At 49.1% G+C, this 19,457-nt stretch overlaps 1 protein-coding gene across 3 annotated transcripts in view; it reads left to right on the top strand.

Annotated features, from left to right (window-relative positions):
- ttc24 (tetratricopeptide repeat domain 24) overlaps window positions 1-19,457 on the top strand; it is a 74,265-nt gene that overhangs the window by 11,558 nt on the left and 43,250 nt on the right. For all 3 annotated transcript variants that reach the window (XM_087985041.1, XM_087985040.1, XM_087985039.1), the window contains exons 3-4: window positions 3,822-4,037; window positions 6,782-6,910. In XM_087985041.1, coding sequence (XP_087841167.1) covers window positions 3,822-4,037; window positions 6,782-6,910 — 345 coding nt within the window. The remainder of the gene's footprint in view (window positions 1-3,821; window positions 4,038-6,781; window positions 6,911-19,457) is intronic.

Genomic DNA, 19,457 nt, shown 5'->3' with positions numbered 1-19,457 from the left:
ACCTCAGTCATGTCTCCCTTCAGTCTCTGCTCTGAAGAAAACAGTCCAAGCCTATGCAGTCTGTCCTTACAGCTTGATTTCTCCATCCCAGGCAACATCTCGGTGAACCTCGCCTGTACCCCCTCCGGTGCTATCACATCCTTCCTGATGTGAGGTGACCAGAATGCAGACAGTACTCCAGCTGTATCCTGACCCACGTTCTGTACAACTCCGACATTACCTCCTTGCACTTACATTCTACGCCATGACTGGTGAAAGCAAGTGTCCCATATGTCTTCTTATTGCTCTGCTCTGCTGACTTCAGGCATCTGTGAATAATCACCCCAAGATCCCTCTGTTACTCTAAGCTACCCACTGTCCTGCTATTCTCCCACATTGTTCTTCCAAAGTGCATCACCTTGCACTTATCAGGTTTAAATAGCATCTGCCACTCGTCTGTCGATCTGACCAACCCATTTGTATTTTCCTGTAATCTACAACCATCTTCTTCACTATTAACCACCCTACCAATCTTGGTTTTTCATTGAATCCCTGCAGTGTGGAAACAGGCCGTTTGGCCCAATTAGACCACACCGACCCTCCGAAAAGTAACCCACCCAGACCCATTCCCTTACCCTATTACTCTACATTTACCCCCTGACTAATGCATCTACCCTCCATATCCCTGGACACTATGGGACAATTTAGCATGGCCAATCCACCCTAACCTTCACATCTTTGGACTGTGGGAGGGACCCGGAGGAAACCCACGCAGACACAGGGAGAATATGCAAACTCCACACAGACAGTCACCCGAGATGGGCAGACTAGTGGCAGATGCTATTTAACCCTCATAAGTGCGAGGTGGTGAATAGGATAGTTAAGAAGACATATGAGACTCTTGCTTTCACCAGTCATGGGGTAGAGTGTAAATGCAAGAAGGTAATGTTGGAGTTGTACAGAACGTGGGTCAGGCTACAGCTGTGAGGCAGCAGTGCTAGCCACTGAGCCACCATGCTGCCAGGGTGTCATTTGTAAATTGGCTTAACAAATTGCCCCACATTTCCATCCATATCATTTGTATATGTCAAAAAATAAGGCTCCCAGTACTGATCCTTGTGGACAATGGTCTCCAGTCACTCAAACAGTCTTCTGCCTCTACCATTCGATGGATCGAATGGCCTACTCTTCTGCATCTGAATGATTCTGATGCCAGGAGAGTACATTGACCATTTGCGTGTTGGCTGTTGAGCGACAGGCCGTCTGCTCAATGCCAACTCCGATCCCACAGGATCGCAGTCCAGCTCCCTTGTGAATGCATTCAGAGATCCACACCCCACCCAGCAACACATTCCCAGGGGCTCGCTCCACTCTGGGTTGACAGTCCAACAGCTGACTTCTACATTGTCGAAACACGCGTTCACTGATTTATCAAACCCAATGTGAGAAGGGAACAGAAGGAGGGAACATTCAGCTCATTGGAGTAATGCTAGTCCGCTGAAAAGAGGACTTCAGTTCGTGTCATTCTCCCCACTTCACCCCACTCTTTCCCTCACACAGCCCCTGCAAATCGTTCCAAAGAACAGTACAGCACAGGGACAGGCCCTGTGGCCCTCCAAGCCGAAACATTTTTCCGTTCCCTACTAAAACTGTCTTCACTAACAGGATCCGTATCCCTCTATTCCCTTCCTGTCCAAGTGCATCTGGAATGCTGCTATTGTGTCTGCTTCCACCACCTCCTCTGGCAGCGTGTTCCAGGCACTCGCCACCCTTTGTGGGAAAATGTCGCCCCGCACAGCTCTTTTAAACATTGCTCCCCTCCCCACCCTCTGTACCTTAAACCTCTGTAATTGACCCCTCCACCCTGGCGTGAAAAAAAACCTCGTACTTTCCACTCTAGCCAATCACGATCTTATCAATTTCTATCTGTCGCCCCTCAACCTTCTGCGTTCCAGTGAAAACGAACCCAGTCTATCCAACCTTTCTTCATAGGTAAAATCCCCCATACTGGGCAACATCCTGGTAAACCATTTCTGCGCCCTCCCCAAAGCATCCCCATCCTTCCTAGGGTGGTGACCAGAATTGAATGCGGTAATCCAAGTTCCCCCTTCAAGTATTTCTCCAATCACCAACCCCCCCCCCCACCCCGCCAAACCCCCAAACTTTTAAAAGTTCCTGTAGAATCCTTTTCAGGCAGCACTTCCCAGGTTGCAACACCTCGCTGCGTAAGAAACAAATTCCCCTCATCCCTTCCTCCAGTTGTCTACAATCCATGTTCCCCCTCTGGTGATCGATCGCCCTGCCATTTGGGACGGTTTCCTCCCTCATTCCCTCACTCGAAACCCAGCTCCCCCGCCACCCCTCATGTTGAAGGCCTCGATTCAATCTCCCCTTTAACCTCCTCCGCTCCGAGCAGATCGATCCCGGCTTCTCCCATCTCTACACGTGAACTGGAGTAGGGGAAGGGAATCCAAGACTATAGGCTTAAGTTGAGAGGGGAAAGATTTAAAAGGGACCTGAGGGGTGACTTTTTCACTCAGAGGGTGGTGCACGTTTGGAACGAGCTGCCACAGGAAGTGGTGGAGGCTGGTACAAAGACAGCATTTAAAAGGCATCTGGATGGGTATATGATTGGGAAGTGCTTAGAGGGATATGGGCCAAGTGCTGGCAAATGGGACTAGATTCATTTAGGATTTCGGGTCGGCGTGGACAAGCTGGACCCAAAGGGTCGGTTTCCATGCTGCCTCATCCAGCGCCGGTCCCTCCACATCATATCTGAGGCCACAGCCTCCTTCCAAAAGTCTATGAGACGTGTCGTGGAGCAGGGAGAAAGTGAGGTCTGCAGATGCTGGAGATCAGAGTCAAGAGGAAAAGCACAGCAGGTCAGGCAGCATCCGAGGACTAGGCCCGAAACTGCATGACCTCTTGTGTAGCAGGACAAGGGTTGTGGTTCAAATCCCCTCAAGCCAGCTAGTGGTATTTAACGTCAATAAAATCCAGAACGAAAAAGAAATTTGGTCTAATGAGGACTGTGCAACCATTGACATAGAGTCACACAGCATGGAAATAGACCCGACAGTCCAACTAGCCCAGGCTGACAAGTTTTCCTCAACTAAACTCGTCCTACTTGCCCCCATTTGGCCCATATCCCTCTGAACATTTCCTATCCTTGTACCTGCCCAAATATCTTTTAAATGTCATAATTGTACCCACATCTACCACCTCCTCTGGCAGTTCATTCCATCTGGGAACCATTCCATCCCATGTGAAAAAGTTGCCCCTCAGGTCCCTTTTAAATCCTTCTCCTCTCTTGACAGTCACGAAAACCCATTGGGTTCACTAATAGGGAAGGAAATCTGCCCTGCGAACCTCATCGATTGTGGATAAAAGCTCCCCGCCCCACCCCACCCACCCCACCCCTCTCTCCCCCCCCCCACCCCCCCACCCCCCCCCCCCCCCCCCCCCGTGACTGGGAAAGGAGATCTGCCGTCCTTTCCTTGGAGCAGGAAAGTGGAGTCGAGGCTGAGGTGAGATCAGCCATACCCATATTCAATAACGGGGCGGTCTTGAGGGGCTCACTCTACCCCCTCATCCCAAAGTTATGATCTCCTCTCCGAGTTCGGGCCGAGACGTGACTCCAGACCCCACACAGCGACGACGGATTGGGGAGGGGGGTTGGGGGCCAACTCTTGACCGTCCTCTGAAATGTTCCCGACACTCAGTTCAACTGGGGAGTTGGTATGGGGAGGGGAGGGGAGGGGAGGGGAGCAACAATTGCCAGCGGTACCAGTTGGCTCTCCACCGCCCAGCCTCTGTTTCCATTCCCCCCCCCCCCCCCACAGGGAAGCTGTACAACGACGTCGGGCTCAGCTACTCACAGCTGAAGATGTTCCTGCAGGCAGCCGAGTGCTTCCAGATGGCCCTCCCCTACTGCCAGCACGGAGGCCTGGATCGGCGGAAAGAGGCCGTGGTCCTTCAGAACCTCGGCGCCGTCTACAACACCTTGGGCGACTACAGCAAGGCACTGGGCTTTCACCAGAGCGCCGCGGCTTTGCACGGTAAGGAGAGATGGTGCGGGGCTTTGGAAGAGGCTGCCGCTTTTGAGGTTGATGGGTGTATGGTGTTGGCGGTCAATAGCGCGGAGGGTGGTGAGCTCAAAACCTGGGGCAACGTTGTCTGGGAACAGAACTGAGGCCCAGGTCAATGATGATCGGATTGGATGTCGGAACTGACCTGGCCCCCTGTAAATAAGAACTGGAACAGGAGTAGGCCATTCAGCCCTTCGAGTGCTCCGCCATTCAACACAATCATGGCCAATCTTATCTCAGCCTCAATTCCACTCTGCCTTCTTTTCATGATGATGTGGGCATCACTGGCTAGGCCAGCATTTATTGCCCATCCCTAATTGCCCAGAGGGCAGTTAAGAGTCAACCACGTGGCTGTGGGTCTGGAGTCACGTGAAGGCCAGACCCAGGTAAGGATGATAGTTTCCTTCCCAATTGAACCAAACAATTGGCAATGGATTTGTGGTCACTACTTGACTCTTAATCCTGGATTTTTATTGAATTTGAATCGCGTCATCTGCCATAATAGGATTCGAACCTGGGTGTCTGGATTAAAGGTGTCGAGAGTGTGGTGCTGGAAAAGCGCAGCAGGTCAGGCAGCATCAACTTGGAGAAGGTGAGGACTGCAGATGCTGGAGGTCAGAGTCGAGAGTGTGGTGCTGGAAAAGCACCTCGCTTTCTCCTCATTGATGCTGCCTGACCGGCTGCGCTTTTCCAGCACCACACTCTCGACTCTGATCTCCAGCATCCACAGTCCTCACTTTCTCCTCTCTGGGTTAACAGTCCGGTGGTAACACCACTACGCCATCACCTCCCCATAATGTCTCCTCCTTAAATTCATTCAGTGTTCCTTCATCCACTGCACTCTGGAATTCCACAAATTTACAACCTTTTTAAGAGAAGTAATTCTTTCTCATCTCAGTTTTAGAACAAAGGGCAACAGATTTAAAACAAAGATCTTTCACTTCAAATTGCTTACATGAGGAAACATCATCTCTATGTCTATTTGTCAATCCCTTTTAGCATCTTATAAGACCATAAGAAACAGGTACTGGGCTGCTCGTCCATTACAGCCTGCTCTGCCAGCCATTAGGATCACGACTGATGTGACACTCCTCATGTCCACTTTTCTGTGTTTCCCCCATAACCCTTGAAGCCTCTTCTAATGCAAACTAACATCATCGTAGACCCAGAGGGCTGCCCTTTCATTCGAGAGAGTTCACTGGTAGTGAGTTTAACCTGAGGTTCACCACACCTCAGGCAAGGGGTGAGGTTGGGAAGGCGAGAACTGCACGGAGATCTCAACTGGTGCAGGAATTGGAACACCAGCTTCACTCTGCTCTGCAAAGCAGCCGTCCAACCAACTGAACTAACTGGCCCTCCCTTATACACCTCAATTAGATCAATGGAGAAGTAATGGCTGTTAATGCAGAGACGAAAAATGTGGCGCTGGAAAAGCACAGCAGGTCGGGCAGCATCCAAGGAGCAGGACAGTCAACATTCCGGGCATAACCCCTTCATCAGGCTCGAGACATCAACTCTCCTGCTTCTCAGATGCTGCCTGACCCTGCTGTGCTTTTCCAGCACCACGCTGTTCGACTCTGATCTCCAGCATCTGCAGTCCCTCACTTTCTCCTGCCAATGCAGAGACCCGGGTAACATTCTGGGGACCCAGGTTCAAATCCTGCCACAGCAGATGAAATTTGAATTCAATAAAAATTCTGGAATTGAGAGTCCAATGTTTGCCACGAATCCATTGTCGGAAAAACTCACCTTGTTCGCGAACGTCCTTGAAGGAAGGATGCTGCCATTCCTTCGAGAGCGCGGTGCTGGAAAACGCAGCAGGTCAGGCAGCATCCGAGGAGCAGGAAAATCGACGGTTCGGGCAAAAGTCCTTCATCAGGAATTCCTGATGAAGGGCTTTTGCCCAAACCGTCGATTCTCCTGCTCCTCGGATGCTGCCTGACCTGCTGCGCTTTTCCAGCACCAAGCTCTCGACTCTAATCTCCAGCATCTGCAGTCCTCAGTTTCGCCTCCTGCCATTCCTTGCCTGGTCTGGCCTACATGTGACTCCAGGCCCACGGCAATGTGTTTGATGCTTAACTGCCCTCTGAGCAATTAGGGGCGGGCAATAAATGCTGGTCTAGCCAGTGACGACCATATCCCATGACCCATGAATGAATTTATTTAAAAATCCCCTTTCATTCTTCTAAATTGTAGCTAAACTGCTCAATCTCTCTTCATGATATAGCGATGGATTTCATCCAGTGAATCTTTTCTGAACTCCCTTCAATGCAATTACGTCCTTCCTCAAGTAAGGTGGCCCAACCTGTGCGCAGTACTCCGGCTACAGAAACACCAATGCCTTGTACAAACAGTTCCCTACTTTTCTACTCCAAACCTTTGGCAATAATCTTCAAATATAAATTTGGTCCTCTTGTTACCTGCTGTTCCTGTGAGTCTAAAGCAACTTTAGTCACAGAATTGTCAAAGGTCAGAATCCTGAGAGGAGATGTGTGAGGGTAATGAATAATACGGAAAGCTGGGATCCTTGTTCTCGCTATACATGAGTAAAATGCTATTGGGTTCACTCCACGCAGAGTGACCAGTATCTGGATGGAGTCAGTCACCAGCAAAGACACAAGAGGCAGGTTTCATTGGCGCGAGACATGGTCCTCCAGAGATAGGAGACCATCTTGATGTGTCCAGTGTTAACAGAATCCCACATCTCTCCGTAGGTTCACTCGGAAGCCGGAACGCTCAGGGCCAGGGCTTCTGCAACCTGGCCTATGCCTACAGTCAGCTGGGAGACCACGAGGACACAGCAGAGAACTACCTACACGCACTGCAGGCATTCAAAGATACAGGTGAGAAGGCAAAGATCAAGGAAAGCAGAGCGTGGAGATTACGGGAGCGGTATACACTCTGTGAGTGTACAGAATGGGGTATACATGAGCAGTAGTTTAGATCAGTGGTGCTGGAAAAGAACAGCAGGTCAGGCAGCATCCGAGGAGCAGGAAAATCGACGTTTTGGGCAAAAGCCTTTCATCAGCAATATACAGCGTATGGGTACACAGAATGGGGTGTACAGGAGCAGTGTACAGTCTGTGGGTGTACAGAATGGGATGTACAGGAGCAGTACACAGTGTGTGGGGATACAGAATGGGGGGTATAGGAACAGTACACAGTATGTGGGGATACAGAATGGGGAGTACAGGAACAGTACACAGTGTGTGGGGATACAGAATGGGGAGTACAGGAGGCGTACACAGTGTGTGTGGTTGTACAGAATGGGGAGTACAGGAACAGTACACAGTGTGTGGGTGTACAGGAACAGTACACAGTGTGTGGGTGTACAGGAACAATACACAGTGTGTGGGGATACAGAATGGGGGTGTAGAGGAACAGTACACAGTGTGTGGGGATACAGAATGAGGTGAACAGGAACAGTACACTGTGTGGGGATACAGAATGAGGTGTACAGGCACAGTACACAGTGTTTGGGGATACAGAATGTGGTGTACAGGAACAGTACACAGTGTGTGGGGATATAGAATGGGGAGTACAGGAACAGTACACAGTGTGTGGGTGTACAGAATGGGGTGTACAGGAACAGTACACAGTGTGTGGGGATACAGAATGGGGGTGTAGAGGAACAGTACACAGTGTGTGGGGATACAGAATGGGGTGTACAGGAACAGTACACAGTGTGTGGGGATACAGAATGGGGGTGTAGAGGAACAGTACATAGTGTGTGGGGATACAGAATGGGGTGCACAGGAACAGTATACAGTATGTGGGGATATAGAATGGGGAGTACAGGAACAGTACACAGTGTTTGGGGATACAGAATGTGGTGTACAGGAACAGTACACAGTGTGTGGGGATACAGAATGGGGTGCATAGGAACAGTACACAGTGTGTGGGGATACAGAATGGGGAGTACCGGAACAGTACACAGTGTTTGGGGATACAGAATGTGGTGTACAGGAACAGTACACAGTGTGTGGGGATACAGAATGGGGTGTACAGGAACAGTACACAGTGTGTGGGGATACAGAATGGGGTGTACAGGAACAGTACACAGTGTGTGTGGATACAGAATGGGGAGTACAGGAACAGTACACAGTGTGTGGGGATACAGAATGGGGAGTACAGGAACAGTACACAGTGTTTGGGGATACAGAATGTGGTGTACAGGAACAGTACACAGTGTGTGGGGATACAGAATGGGGTGTACAGGAACAGTACACAGTGTGTGGGGATACAGAATGGGGAGTACCGGAACAGTACACAGTGTGTGGGAATACAGAATGGGGTGTACAGGAACAGTACACAGTGTGTGGGAATACAGAATGGGGTGTACAGGAACAGTACACAGTGTGTGTGGATACAGAATGGGGAGTACAGGAACAGTACACAGTGTGTGGGGATACAGAATGTGGTGTACAGGAACAGTACACAGTGTGTGGGGATATAGAATGGGGAGTACAGGAACAGTACACAGTCTGTGGGTGTACAGAATGTGGTGTACAGGAACAGTACACAGTGTGTGGGGATATAGAATGGGGAGTACAGGAACAGTACACAGTCTGTGGGTGTACAGAATGGGGTGTACAGGAACAGTACACAGTGTGTGGGAATACAGAATGGGGTGTACAGGAACAGTACACAGTGTGTGGGAATACAGAATGGGGAGTACCGGAACACTACACAGTGTGTTAGGATACAGAATGGGGTGTACAGGAACAGTACACAGTGTGTGGGGATACAGAATGGGGAGTACAGGAACAGTACACAATGTATGGGGATACAGAATGGGGAGTACAGGAACAGTACACAGTGTGTGGGGATACAGAATGGGGTGTACAGGAACAGTATACAGTGTGTTAGGATACAGAATGGGGAGTACAGGAACAGTACACAATGTATGGGGATACAGAATGGGGAGTACAGGAACAGTACACAGTGTGTGTGTATACAGATTGGTGAGTACAGGAACAGTACACAGTGTGTGGGGATACAGAATGAGGTGTACAGGCACAGTACACAGTGTGTGTGGGTATATAGAATGGGGAGTATCGGAACTGTACACGGTGTGTAGGAATATAGAGTGGGGAGTATAGGAACTGTACACAGTGTGTGGGGATACAGTATGGGGTGTACAGTGGAGCAGTATACAGTGTGTGGGGATACAGAATGGGGAGTACAGGCACAGTACACAGTGTGTGGGGATACAGTATGGGGAGTATCGGAACTGTACACAGTGTGTAGGAATATAGAGTGGGGAGTATAGGAACTGTACACAGTGTGTGGGGATACAGTATGGGGTGTACAGTGGAGCAGTATACAGTGTGTGGGGATACAGAATGGGGAGTACAGGAACAGTACACAGTGTGTGGGGATACAGAATGGGGTGTACAGGAACAGTACACAGTGTGTGGGGATACAGAATGGGGAGTACCGGAACAGTACACAGTGTGTGGGAATACAGAATGGGGTGTACAGGAACAGTACACAGTGTGTGGGAATACAGAATGGGGTGTACAGGAACAGTACACAGTGTGTGTGGATACAGAATGGGGAGTACAGGAACAGTACACAGTGTGTGGGGATACAGAATGTGGTGTACAGGAACAGTACACAGTGTGTGGGGATATAGAATGGGGAGTACAGGAACAGTACACAGTCTGTGGGTGTACAGAATGTGGTGTACAGGAACAGTACACAGTGTGTGGGGATATAGAATGGGGAGTACAGGAACAGGACACAGTCTGTGGGTGTACAGAATGTGGTGTACAGGAACAGTACACAGTGTGTGGGAATACAGAATGGGGTGTACAGGAACAGTACACAGTGTGTGGGAATACAGAATGGGGTGTACAGGAACAGTACACAGTGTTTGGGGATACAGAATGTGGTGTACAGGCACAGTACACAGTGTGTGGGAATACAGAATGGGGTGTACAGGAACAGTACACAGTGTGTGGGAATACAGAATGGGGTGTACAGGAACAGTACACAGTGTGTGGGGATACAGAATGGGGTGTAAGGAACAGTATACAGTGTGTGGGGATACAGAATGGGGAGTACCGGAACAGTACACAGTGTGTGGGAATACAGAATGGGGTGTACAGGAACAGTACACAGTGTTTGGGGATACAGAATGTGGTGTACAGGCACAGTACACAGTGTGTGGGAATACAGAATGGGGTGTACAGGAACAGTACACAGTGTGTGGGGATACAGAATGGGGAATACAGGAACAGTACACAGTGTGTGGGGATACAGAATGGGGAGTACAGGAACAGTATATAGTGTGTGGGGATACAGAATGTGGTGTACAGGCACAGTACACAGTGTGTGGGAATACAGAATGGGGTGTACAGGAACAGTACACAGTGTGTGGGGATACAGAATGGGGAGTACAGGAACAGTACACAATGTATGGGGATACAGAATGGGGAGTACAGGAACAGTACACTGTGTGTGGGGATACAGAATGGGGTGTACAGGAACAGTATACAGTGTGTTAGGATACAGAATGGGGAGTACAGGAACAGTACACAATGTATGGGGATACAGAATGGGGAGTACAGGAACAGTACACAGTGTGTGTGTATACAGATTGGTGAGTACAGGAACAGTACACAGTGTGTGGGGATACAGAATGAGGTGTACAGGCACAGTACACAGTGTGTGTGGGTATATAGAATGGGGAGTATCGGAACTGTACACGGTGTGTAGGAATATAGAGTGGGGAGTATAGGAACTGTACACAGTGTGTGGGGATACAGTATGGGGTGTACAGTGGAGCAGTATACAGTGTGTGGGGATACAGAATGGGGAGTACAGGCACAGTACACAGTGTGTGGGGATACAGTATGGGGAGTATCGGAACTGTACACAGTGTGTAGGAATATAGAGTGGGGAGTATAGGAACTGTACACAGTGTGTGGGGATACAGTATGGGGTGTACAGTGGAGCAGTATACAGTGTGTGGGGATACAGAATGGGGAGTACAGGAACAGTATATAGTGTGTGGGGATACAGAATGTGGTGTACAGGCACAGTACACAGTGTGTGGGAATACAGAATGGGGTGTACAGGAACAGTACACAGTGTGTGGGGATACAGAATGGGGAGTACAGGAACAGTACACAATGTATGGGGATACAGAATGGGGAGTACAGGAACAGTACACAGTGTGTGGGGATACAGAATGGGGTGTACAGGAACAGTATACAGTGTGTTAGGATACAGAATGGGGAGTACAGGAACAGTACACAATGTATGGGGATACAGAATGGGGAGTACAGGAACAGTACACAGTGTGTGTGTATACAGATTGGTGAGTACAGGAACAGTACACAGTGTGTGGGGATACAGAATGAGGTGTACAGGCACAGTACACAGTGTGTGTGGGTATATAGAATGGGGAGTATCGGAACTGTACACGGTGTGTAGGAATATAGAGTGGGGAGTATAGGAACTGTACACAGTGTGTGGGGATACAGTATGGGGTGTACAGTGGAGCAGTATACAGTGTGTGGGGATACAGAATGGGGAGTACAGGCACAGTACACAGTGTGTGGGGATACAGTATGGGGAGTATCGGAACTGTACACAGTGTGTAGGAATATAGAGTGGGGAGTATAGGAACTGTACACAGTGTGTGGGGATACAGTATGGGGTGTACAGTGGAGCAGTATACAGTGTGTGGGGATACAGAATGGGGAGTACAGGAACAGTACACAGTGTGTGGGGATACAGAATGGGGTGTCCAGGAACAGTACACAGTGTGTGGGGATACAGAATGGGGAGTACCGGAACAGTACACAGTGTGTGGGAATACAGAATGGGGTGTACAGGAACAGTACACAGTGTGTGGGAATACAGAATGGGGTGTACAGGAACAGTACACAGTGTGTGTGGATACAGAATGGGGAGTACAGGAACAGTACACAGTGTGTGGGGATACAGAATGTGGTGTACAGGAACAGTACACAGTGTGTGGGGATATAGAATGGGGAGTACAGGAACAGTACACAGTCTGTGGGTGTACAGAATGTGGTGTACAGGAACAGTACACAGTGTGTGGGGATATAGAATGGGGAGTACAGGAACAGTACACAGTCTGTGGGTGTACAGAATGTGGTGTACAGGAACAGTACACAGTGTGTGGGGATATAGAATGGGGAGTACAGGAACAGGACACAGTCTGTGGGTGTACAGAATGTGGTGTACAGGAACAGTACACAGTGTGTGGGAATACAGAATGGGGTGTACAGGAACAGTACACAGTGTGTGGGAATACAGAATGGGGTGTACAGGAACAGTACACAGTGTTTGGGGATACAGAATGTGGTGTACAGGCACAGTACACAGTGTGTGGGAATACAGAATGAGGTGTACAGGAACAGTACACAGTGTGTGGGAATACAGAATGGGGTGTACAGGAACAGTACACAGTGTGTGGGGATACAGAATGGGGTGTAAGGAACAGTATACAGTGTGTGGGGATACAGAATGGGGAGTACCGGAACAGTACACAGTGTGTGGGAATACAGAATGGGGTGTACAGGAACAGTACACAGTGTGTGGGAATACAGAATGGGGTGTACAGGAACAGTACACAGTGTTTGGGGAGACAGAATGTGGTGTACAGGCACAGTACACAGTGTGTGGGAATACAGAATGGGGTGTACAGGAACAGTACACAGTGTGTGGGGATACAGAATGGGGTGTACAGGAACAGTACACAGTGTGTGGGAATACAGAATGGGGTGTACAGGAACAGTACACAGTGTGTGGGAATACAGAATGGGGTGTACAGGAACAGTACACAGTGTGTGGGGATACAGAATGGGGTGTACAGGAACAGTATATAGTGTGTGGGGATACAGAATGTGGTGTACAGGCACAGTACACAGTGTGTGGGAATACAGAATGGGGTGTACAGGAACAGTACACAGTGTGTGGGGATACAGAATGGGGTGTACAGGAACAGTACACAGTGTGTGGGAATACAGAATGGGGTGTACAGGAACAGTACACAGTGTGTGGGGATACAGAATGGGGTGTACAGGAACAGTATACAGTGTGTGGGGATACAGAATGGGGTGTACAGGAACAGTATACAGTGTGTGGGGATACAGAATGGGGAGTACCGGAACAGTACACAGTGTGTGGGGATACAGAATGGGGAGTACCGGAACAGTACACAGTGTGTGGGGATACAGAATGGGGAGTACAGGAACAGTATACAGTGTGTTAGGATACAGAATGGGGAGTACAGGAACAGTACACAATGTATGGGGATACAGAATGGGGAGTACAGGAACAGTACACAGTGTGTGGGGATACAGAATGGGGGTGTACAGGAACAGTACACAGTGTGTGGGGATACAGAATGGGGGTGTACAGGAACAGTACACAGTGTGTGGGGATACAGAATGGGGTGTACAGGAACTGTACACAGTGTGTGGGGATACAGAATGGGGTGTACAGGAACAGTACACAGTGTGTGGGGATACAGAATGGGGAGTACAGGAACAGTACACAATGTATGGGGATACAGAATGGGGAGTACCAGAACAGTACACAGTGTGTGTGTATACAGATTGGTGAGTACAGGAACAGTACACAGTGTGTGCGGATATAGAATGAGGTGTACAGGCACAGTACACAGTGTGTGTGGGTATATAGAATGGGGAGTATTGGAACTGTACACAGTGTGTAGGAATATAGAGTGGGCAGTATAGGAACTGTACACAGTGTGTGGGGATACAGAATGGGGTGTACAGTGGAGCAGTATACAGTGTGTGGGGATACAGAATGGGGAGTACAGGAACAGTACACAGTGTGTGGGGATACAGAATGGGGAGTACCAGAACAGTACACAGTGTGTGTGTATACAGATTGGTGAGTACAGGAACAGTACACAGTGTGTGGGGATACAGAATGGGGTGTACAGGAACAGTACACAGTGTGTTTGGGGATACAGAATGGGGAGTACAGGAACAGTACACAGTGTGTGGGGATACAGAATGGGGAGTACCGGAACAGTACACAGTGTGTGGGAATACAGAATGGGGTGTACAGGAACAGTACACAGTGTGTGGGAATACAGAATGGGGTGTACAGGAACAGTACACAGTGTTTGGGGATACAGAATGTGGTGTACAGGCACAGTACACAGTGTGTGGGAATACAGAATGGGGTGTACAGGAACAGTACACAGTGTGTGGGGATACAGAATGGGGTGTACAGGAACAGTATACAGTGTGTGGGGATACAGAATGTGGTGTACAGGCACAGTACACAGTGTGTGGGAATACAGAATGGGGTGTACAGGAACAGTACACAGTGTGTGGGGATACAGAATGGGGTGTACAGGAACAGTACACAGTGTGTGGGAATACAGAATGGGGTGTACAGGAACAGTACACAGTGTGTGGGGATACAGAATGGGGTGTACAGGAACAGTATACAGTGTGTGGGGATACAGAATGGGGAGTACCGGAACAGTACACAGTGTGTTTGGGGATACAGAATGGGGAGTACAGGAACAGTACACAGTGTGTGGGGATACAGAATGGGGAGTACAGGAACAGTACACACTGTGTGGGGATACAGAATGGCGTGTACAGGAACAGCATACAGTGTGTGGGGATACAGAAAGGGGAGTACAGGAACAGTATACACTGTGTGGGGATACAGAATGGGGAGTACAGGAACAGTATACAGTGTGTGGGGATACAGAATGGGGAGTACAGGAGCAGTATACAGTGTGTGGGGATGCAGAATGGGGTGTACAGGAACAGTATACACTGTGTGGGGATACAGAATGGGGGGTACAGGAGCAGTATACAGTGTGTGGGGATATAGAATGGGGAGTACAGGAACAGTACACAGTGTGTGGGGATACAGAATGGGGAGTACAGGAGCAGTTTACAGTGTGTGGGGATGCAGAATGGGGAGTACAGGAACAGTATACACTGTGTGGGGATACAGAATGGGGGGTACAGGAGCAGTATACAGTGTGTGGGGATATAGAATGGGGAGTACCGGAACAGTACACAGTGTGTGGGGATACAGAATGGGGGTGTACAGAAACAGTACACAGTGTGTGGGGATACAGAATGGGGGTGTACAGGAACAGTACACAGTGTGTGGGAATACAGAATGGGGTGTACAGGAACAGTACACAGTGTGTTTGGGGATACAGAATGGGGAGTACAGGAACAGTACACAGTGTGTGGGGATACAGAATGGGGAATACAGGAACAGTACACAGTGTGTTTGGGGATACAGAATGGGGAGTACAGGAACAGTACACAGTGTGTGGGGATACAGAATGGGGAGTACCGGAACAGTACACAGTGTGTGGGGATACAGAATGGGGAATACAGGAACAGTACACAGTGTGTGGGGATATAGAATGGGGAGTACAGGAACAGTACACAGTCTGTGGGTGTACAGAATGGGGTGTACAGGAACAGTACACAGTGTGTGGGAATACAGAATGGGGTGTACAGGAACAGTACACAGTGTGTGGGAATACAGAATGGGGAGTACCGGAACAGTACACAGTGTGTTAGGATACAGAATGGGGTGTACAGGAACAGTACACAGTGTGTGGGGATACAGAATGGGGAGTACAGGAACAGTACACAATGTATGGGGATACAGAATGGGGAGTACAGGAACAGTATACAGTGTGTTAGGATACAGAATGGGGAGTACAGGAACAGGACACAATGTATGGGGATACAGAATGAGGTGTACAGGCACAGTACACAGTGTGTGTGGGTATATAGAATGGGGAGTATCGGAACTGTACACGGTGTGTAGGAATATAGAGTGGGGAGTATAGGAACTGTACACAGTGTGTGGGGATACAGTATGGGGTGTACAGTGGAGCAGTATACAGTGTGTGGGGATACAGAATGGGGAGTACAGGCACAGTACACAGTGTGTGGGGATACAGTATGGGGAGTATCGGAACTGTACACAGTGTGTAGGAATATAGAGTGGGGAGTATAGGAACTGTACACAGTGTGTGGGGATACAGTATGGGGTGTACAGTGGAGCAGTATACAGTGTGTGGGGATACAGAATGGGGAGTACAGGAACAGTACACAGTGTGTGGGGATACAGAATGGGGTGTACAGGAACAGTACACAGTGTGTGGGGATACAGAATGGGGAGTACCGGAACAGTACACAGTGTGTGGGAATACAGAATGGGGTGTACAGGAACAGTACACAGTGTGTGGGAATACAGAATGGGGTGTACAGGAACAGTACACAGTGTGTGTGGATACAGAATGGGGAGTACAGGAACAGTACACAGTGTGTGGGGATACAGAATGTGGTGTACAGGAACAGTACACAGTGTGTGGGGATATAGAATGGGGAGTACAGGAACAGTACACAGTCTGTGGGTGTACAGAATGTGGTGTACAGGAACAGTACACAGTGTGTGGGGATATAGAATGGGGAGTACAGGAACAGTACACAGTCTGTGGGTGTACAGAATTTGGTGTACAGGAACAGTACACAGTGTGTGGGGATACAGAATGGGGAGTACAGGAACAGGACACAGTCTGTGGGTGTACAGAATGTGGTGTACAGGAACAGTACACAGTGTGTGGGAATACAGAATGGGGTGTACAGGAACAGTACACAGTGTGTGGGGATACAGAATGGGGTGTAAGGAACAGTATACAGTGTGTGGGGATACAGAATGGGGAGTACCGGAACAGTACACAGTGTGTGGGAATACAGAATGGGGTGTACAGGAACAGTACACAGTGTGTGGGAATACAGAATGGGGTGTACAGGAACAGTACACAGTGTTTGGGGATACAGAATGTGGTGTACAGGCACAGTACACAGTGTGTGGGAATACAGAATGGGGTGTACAGGAACAGTACACAGTGTGTGGGTGTACAGAATGTGGTGTACAGGAACAGTACACAGTGTGTGGGGATATAGAATGGGGAGTACAGGAACAGGACACAGTCTGTGGGTGTACAGAATGTGGTGTACAGGAACAGTACACAGTGTGTGGGAATACAGAATGGGGTGTACAGGAACAGTACACAGTGTGTGGGGATACAGAATGGGGTGTAAGGAACAGTATACAGTGTGTGGGGATACAGAATGGGGAGTACCGGAACAGTACACAGTGTGTGGGAATACAGAATGGGGTGTACAGGAACAGTACACAGTGTGTGGGAATACAGAATGGGGTGTACAGGAACAGTACACAGTGTTTGGGGATACAGAATGTGGTGTACAGGCACAGTACACAGTGTGTGGGAATACAGAATGGGGTGTACAGGAACAGTACACAGTGTGTGGGGATACAGAATGGGGTGTACAGGAACAGTACACAGTGTGTGGGAATACAGAATGGGGTGTACAGGAACAGTACACAGTGTGTGGGAATACAGAATGGGGTGTACAGGAACAGTACACAGTGTGTGGGGATACAGAATGGGGTGTACAGGAACAGTATATAGTGTGTGGGGATACAGAATGTGGTGTACAGGCACAGTACACAGTGTGTGGGAATACAGAATGGGGTGTACAGGAACAGTACACAGTGTGTGGGGATACAGAATGGGGTGTACAGGAACAGTACACAGTGTGTGGGAATACAGAATGGGGTGTACAGGAACAGTACACAGTGTGTGGGAATACAGAATGGGGTGTACAGGAACAGTACACAGTATGTGGGGATACAGAATGGGGTGTACAGGAACAGTATACAGTGTGTGGGGATACAGAATGGGGTGTACAGGAACAGTATACAGTGTGTGGGGATACAGAATGGGGAGTACCGGAACAGTACACAGTGTGTGGGGATACAGAATGGGGAGTACCGGAACAGTACACAGTGTGTGGGGATACAGAATGGGGAGTACCGGAACAGTACACAGTGTGTGGGGATACAGAATGGGGAGTACCGGAACAGTATACAGTGTGTTAGGATACAGAATGGGGAGTACAGGAACAGTATACAGTGTGTTAGGATACAGAATGGGGAGTACAGGAACAGTACACAGTGTGTGGGGATACAGAATGGGGAGTACAGGAACAGTACACAGTGTGTGGGGATACAGAATGGGGTGTACAGGAACAGTACACAATGTATGGGGATACAGAATGGGGAGTACAGGAACAGTACACAGTGTGTGGGGATACAGAATGGGGGTGTACAGGAACAGTACACAGTGTGTGGGGATACAGAATGGGGGTGTACAGGAACAGTACACAGTGTGTGGGGATACAGAATGGGGTGTACAGGAACAGTACACAGTGTGTGGGGTACAGAATGGGGTGTACAGGAACAGTACACAGTGTGTGGGGATACAGAATGGGGAGTACAGGAACAGTACACAATGTATGGGGATACAGAATGGGGAGTACCAGAACAGTACACAGTGTGTGTGTATACAGATTGGTGAGTACAGGAACAGTACACAGTGTGTGCGGATATAGAATGAGGTGTACAGGCACAGTACACAGTGTGTGTGGGTATATAGAATGGGGAGTATTGGAACTGTACACAGTGTGTAGGAATATAGAGTGGGCAGTATAGGAACTGTACACAGTGTGTGGGGATACAGAATGGGGTGTACAGTGGAGCAGTATACAGTGTGTGGGGATACAGAATGGGGAGTACAGGAACAGTACACAGTGTGTGGGGATACAGAATGGGGAGTACCAGAACAGTACACAGTGTGTGTGTATACAGATTGGTGAGTACAGGAACAGTACACAGTGTGTGGGGATACAGAATGGGGTGTACAGGAACAGTACACAGTGTGTTTGGGGATACAGAATGGGGAGTACAGGAACAGTACACAGTGTGTGGGGATACAGAATGGGGAGTACCGGAACAGTACACAGTGTGTGGGAATACAGAATGGGGTGTACAGGAACAGTACACAGTGTGTGGGAATACAGAATGGGGTGTACAGGAACAGTACACAGTGTTTGGGGATACAGAATGTGGTGTACAGGCACAGTACACAGTGTGTGGGAATACAGAATGGGGTGTACAGGAACAGTACACAGTGTGTGGGGATACAGAATGGGGTGTACAGGAACAGTATACAGTGTGTGGGGATACAGAATGTGGTGTACAGGCACAGTACACAGTGTGTGGGAATACAGAATGGGGTGTACAGGAACAGTACACAGTGTGTGGGGATACAGAATGGGGTGTACAGGAACAGTACACAGTGTGTGGGAATACAGAATGGGGTGTACAGGAACAGTACACAGTGTGTGGGGATACAGAATGGGGTGTACAGGAACAGTATACAGTGTGTGGGGATACAGAATGGGGAGTACCGGAACAGTACACAGTGTGTTTGGGGATACAGAATGGGGAGTA

Source organism: Chiloscyllium plagiosum, unplaced genomic scaffold (genome assembly GCF_037043375.1).
Source record: "Chiloscyllium plagiosum isolate Xiang-an unplaced genomic scaffold, Cpla_swu_hap1 HiC_scaffold_50, whole genome shotgun sequence".
Classification (NCBI taxonomy): Eukaryota; Metazoa; Chordata; class Chondrichthyes; order Orectolobiformes; family Hemiscylliidae; genus Chiloscyllium; species Chiloscyllium plagiosum.
Note: the sequence above shows the minus strand (reverse complement) of the source record. Positions and strands in the feature narration are given on the sequence as shown.